The sequence below is a fragment of the Danio rerio genome, chromosome 7 (genome assembly GCF_052040795.2).
Source record: "Danio rerio strain M-AB ecotype USA chromosome 7, GRCz13ab, whole genome shotgun sequence".
In the NCBI taxonomy this organism is placed as follows: domain Eukaryota; kingdom Metazoa; phylum Chordata; class Actinopteri; order Cypriniformes; family Danionidae; genus Danio; species Danio rerio.
In genome coordinates this window covers 53,613,033-53,618,261 of record NC_141027.1, presented here as the reverse complement: position 1 = coordinate 53,618,261, position 5,229 = coordinate 53,613,033, and the positions used below count along the sequence as shown (strand labels likewise).

The following is a 5,229-nucleotide window of genomic DNA, read 5'->3' as shown; positions in this document are numbered from 1 at the left end:
ACTGGTCTAAAGGGGTCTGATATACCAGTTCAAACCAGCTAGCAAACCTGCTTAAAGTGGTTTAATCCCCCCTTTCTCTCTCTCTCTCTCTCTCTCTCTCTCTCTCTCTCTCTCTCTGTCTCTCTATTAGTGTGCTTCATGATTGTAAATGTGTTTTAAAAAAAGAAAAAGCACCATTAATAAATATTTAATGGCAGGTTCCATTGTGATACACGCTGACCATTTGAGGGATGATGAGATTGAAACAATTATTAATACGGGGTCGCCACAGCGGAATGAACCGCCAACTTATCCAGCAAGTTTTTACACAGCGGATGCCCTTCCAGCTGCAACCCATCTATGGGAAACTCATTCACACACCCACTCTCATACACTAAGAAAAATTTAGCCTACCCAATTCACCTTTCCCGCATGTCTTTGGACTGTGAGGAAAACCGGAGCACCCGGAGGAAACCCACCCGAATGCAGGGAGAACATGCAAACTCCACAGAAACGCCAACTGAGCCGAGGATCGAACCAGCGACCCAGCAACCTTCTTGCTGTGAAGCGACAGCACTACCTACTGCGCCACTGCTTCACACACACACACACACACACACACACACACACACACACACACACACACACACACACACACACACACACACACACACACACACACACACACACACACACACACACACACACACACACACACACACACACACACACACACACACACACACACACACACACACACACACACACACACACACACACACACACACACACACACACACACACACACACACACACACACACACACTTTGACGGTCCGTTGGATTAATTTAAGTTACATTGCATCTATATGCCAACTAAATCTCATTAGATTAAAAGTAGACTGTATATATATAATCGAAAAAAGCCTGCCAGTGTGACAAGCTCCATCTCCCCTTTTGCAACTGAATCTGGCATCTGTTTCATTCTGACAACAATACAACCATACAACAACTTATGTTAACCAGTCTAAAAAACAACAAATAATAATTTATAATAATCAGCAAATATTACCAATCTAATCATTTTTAACGTCCCCTCTGACGTCTTTCTGTTTTGTTTTGAATACAAACATCCCAGCTTTACGAAATGAGTCATCGTCGGCGTCTTTATTACGCATAGACAAAAACAAAAAAATCAATGTGTAAGGTGGAGCAAAAGAGGGACCGAAGTGAGTGTGTCAGTGGAGCAGATATAAAGTGATTGGACCGCGGGAAGTGAGTGTTCACTTGAATCTTAGTGCGGAGGACAGGTTCGCTTTTGGCTGTGAGTCTATGACCATGGAGAGTTCCAAAATCTGGTCGACAGCGATGGTTTGCGCTGTGCTGCTCTCCTGCATACAGGCTGCAGAAATGGACTTTGACAACGAATCTGACTTAGAAACGAGAGCTTTGAGAGAGTTTTACCCAAAGGACCCGAATCTGACCAACGAAAAGCAGCTCGTAAGTATTGCTTAATTCTCGGCGCATCGCAAAAACAAACGCTATTCCACTGTTATAGAGAATTTTAATTACTCTTAAATGCATTAACTGGCTTGAACGTGTTCACAGCTCGGGGCTTTACATGATGTGCTGGAGAAACTGCAGAGCAAACGGATCTCACTGTGGGAAAAGAAGTTTGGGCGCGTTCCTACAGTGAGTAGAACAAAACAGAGTCTTTAGGAGATTTTAGACTTACAGATTGATTTCTAAAGAGTTTATTTCATATTTACAAAACCCTCACAATGAGTTTTTACCATTTATGATTTTCTTTCCACACCAGTGCGACGTCGGAGAGCAGTGCGCCATCAGGAAAGGATCGAGGATCGGGAAAATGTGCGACTGTCCACGTGGAGCGTTTTGCAATTACTTTTTGTTGAAGTGTTTGTAAAAAAAATAGATGGATTGGGAACTTGGAAACATGATATTACAGATATTTATACATTATGTGATTTCTATTTTTATGATTATGAAGTGCTATGATACTATCAGATGCGTTTGAAGATTGTTTCGTTTAGTTCCTTGCTGCTCTTTATGTGTAGGCTATCCTCAATAAATTGTGTGGACTTTTGTTTTTTAAGGAAGTTTCTGTGTTTTCTCGAGCATAATAAAGATTTGTTTGTCGTTTAATTAACGAATGAAAACTGTTCTGTATGCATGCTAAATTAATGACAAAACTTCACTTTTTAAGAACGGGTAAAGAAGTCAAATAGCCTAAATAAAAAATATTACATTTAAATAATAAAAAAAGTAAAACGAATGTAAAGTATTGAAATTCTGAAATATTTTAGCTAAATGCGAAATAAATTCAATTGTTGCACTGAACAAAGAAATTCAGAAATTTTTAGTAAACTTCTCAAACAAAGAAACTGCAAGTAATAGAAATAAATGTCATTTTGAAGTATAAAAACAGAAATAAAGGAAATATTGTTTCTAGTATAGCTACAACGGATAGCCTACTTCTAATAAAATATAAGACAACACTTTATTTTGATGGTCAATTTGAATATTAGTAGACTGTCTGCTTAATGTTCATACTGCTTCTTCAACAGACATTTAACTGACTAAGAAACTTTGCAAGTACATCTAAACTTACACTAACCTTAAACCAACCTAACAGTCCACTTTTAATCTAATGAGATTTAGTTGGCATATAGATGCAATGTAACTTAAATTAATCCAACGGACCGTCAAAGTGAAGTCTGACCAAACACACTCCAATAATATTCATAGCCTTTTAAATGCACATATTTCACATTTTAGGTTCTTTTTTGACGTGACAATTAACTGTACATTCGTATTGCTAAAACAGTGCAGCGATGCTGCGTACAAACAAGACAAAACTGCAAAAAACTACTGCAAAAAGGGCAGAAGTGCAAACAAATATGAATATAAAATATAATACAGATAAAACACAGATATAAATAAAAAAATAAAATAATAGATTATTAAAAAATATAAAAAGATTATGGAAGACAATATAAAGAAATGACGGTAGGCCTAATGAAGTAAATATCAAAAGTGAGTCCACAAGTTATAGTTTCCCGGATACAGTGAGGCGGGCCATTGTTGATTCCTCTGGCGGTGCCAGGACCGCACAAACTGAGCTGCTAACACAGTAGCACACGCATTCCCCCAGTAAGATGGGCAGCTTTTCGATGTTTGACAGGGACTCAAAGTTGTTGTGTGGGCCTACACTTACAGTGTGGTTATGAAAAACAATGTAAAATTTGTTTACATACTAAAATTTCAGGAGAAAACTGTCAAAGTTGTGCATTTTAATTAAAAAAATGATAATTATGCGTCTTTATATCCATTAATAGGCTACACAAATTGAGGTAGGCTAATTTATGTGTTCTTGTAATCACCTGTTTCCCATTGCAATTCTCTTCAGTTTTTCTTATACCTCATTAATTCAGCATGCATGATTTTAACAGCTTGGTCTAACGAATTATGATATAATTCTGTTTGGTAAAAAAAAAAAAAAAAAAAAAAAAAGCTGTGACTCATTGGAGAGATTGAGGAAAAGTGCATTACAGTTTGTCCCATGTAGCTCCGCCTGAGAGGATGAGTCTATCCTTCAGCCAAGCAGAAAAACACACGCCAATCAGAGGCGACACTCAAATGTGCGCCTTCACTGCTTGTTAAGGTCATTTATGTTTGTTAATATTTTACAGACATATAAAGATGGGAAATGCGTTTCATAAGCTCCATGCTGGCACTGAGAAAAGGGTCAAGCACATCTCAGTTTAAAAATAGTTACTGATGGGCCAAATTTTACACAACTCAGTCCCACCTTTGTGGCTCTTCGAGGCATTTCATATTCAGATATCGTAATGCTTTATAAATTGTTATTTAAAAGGTATTTATCAGATTGTGTAATTATGTTCTGGTTGCTGGAGAGGAAGCAAATTGGTTATGCGGTAAAAATGCGATGCAAAGAGAATCGTGATAAGTGATAAAGCTGTGGTTTGCTTTAGGTAGAAATTAAATAATCTGCTGTTTCATGTGATTAAAATATGACCACAGATGCTATTCAAACATTATCTTTCATGCTCAAATGCTTGATAGGAAAGATGTCCAAATAATTGATAAGAACAAAACATTTAGGCAAAATCTAATCTCTTTCATGTCTACAGACAGATGAGAAATGAGTTTTCGTGCCCCATGGAGGAGAATTGATTTGTCATTGAAGTAAACAACAACAATAATAAATTATTTTAAAACACAGCCACAAGCATGCATCTATCTATCTATCTATCTATCTATCTATCTATCTATCTATCTATCTATCTATCTATCTATCTATCTATCTATCTATGTATCTATCTATCTATCTATCCATCCATCCATCCATCCATCCATCCATCCATCCATCCATCCATGCATGCATGCATGCATCCATCCATCCATCCATCCATCCATCCATCCATCCATCCATCCATCCATCCATCCATCCATCCATCCATCCATCCATCCATCCATCATCTATCTATCTATCTATCTATCTATCTATCTATCTATCTATCTATCTATCTATCTATCTATCTATCTATCTATCTATCTATCTATCTGTCGGTCTACAGTGCTGAGCATAAAAACAGCCCTCACAAATCTCTCTTTCAAATTCCTATTTTTAATAGAAAGCAATATTATATTTGTGCATATACATTTAATTACTTAATATTCAAGCTAAATCTGGAGCTTATCTAACAGCATAATTTACTATAACGGTCCAAAACCTAGTACAGCCAAACTAATGTTTTAGAAAAATATTTAATACAAATTTTAAAAAGAGGAAAAACCCAAAAATTTTTTTGCAATATTTGCATGGATTTAATTGTATTATCTTTCAATTTTTAAATATGTACATTTTTAGAGATGGATGGGATTGATGAAATAGGTTACAAAACAGACAGTTTAGAAAACTAAAGACTAAATAGAAAAATACTGAAACAAAAGTTTAAAACATCATCTATCTTTTTTTACTGTCATAAGATATGCAACCAAAAGATGGTAAATAATGAAATTAGTTTCAAATGGTTGCGCAATTATCTTTCCAACTAAAAATGCTGCAGTGGGCAGTAAAATATTTAGTCATATGCATGGCAAACTGAAAATTATTAAGCATCCATAAAATAATTAAGGCAACACTGTATTATGAAGTCAAGTTTCTAAATACAATTATTACAAAAATAAACATGAACTAAAAATG

General features: G+C 36.0%; 1 protein-coding gene across 1 annotated transcript; it reads left to right on the top strand.

Moving 5' to 3' along the window:
* Positions 1–1,214: 1,214 nt before the first annotated feature.
* Positions 1,215–2,144, top strand: cart3 (cocaine- and amphetamine-regulated transcript 3). Its single transcript, NM_001327818.2, is given in 3 exon segments — positions 1,215–1,478; positions 1,587–1,670; positions 1,798–2,144. Coding segments are annotated over 3 exon segments (360 nt in total). The 5' UTR covers positions 1,215–1,310; the 3' UTR covers positions 1,906–2,144.
* Positions 2,145–5,229: the final 3,085 nt, after the last annotated feature.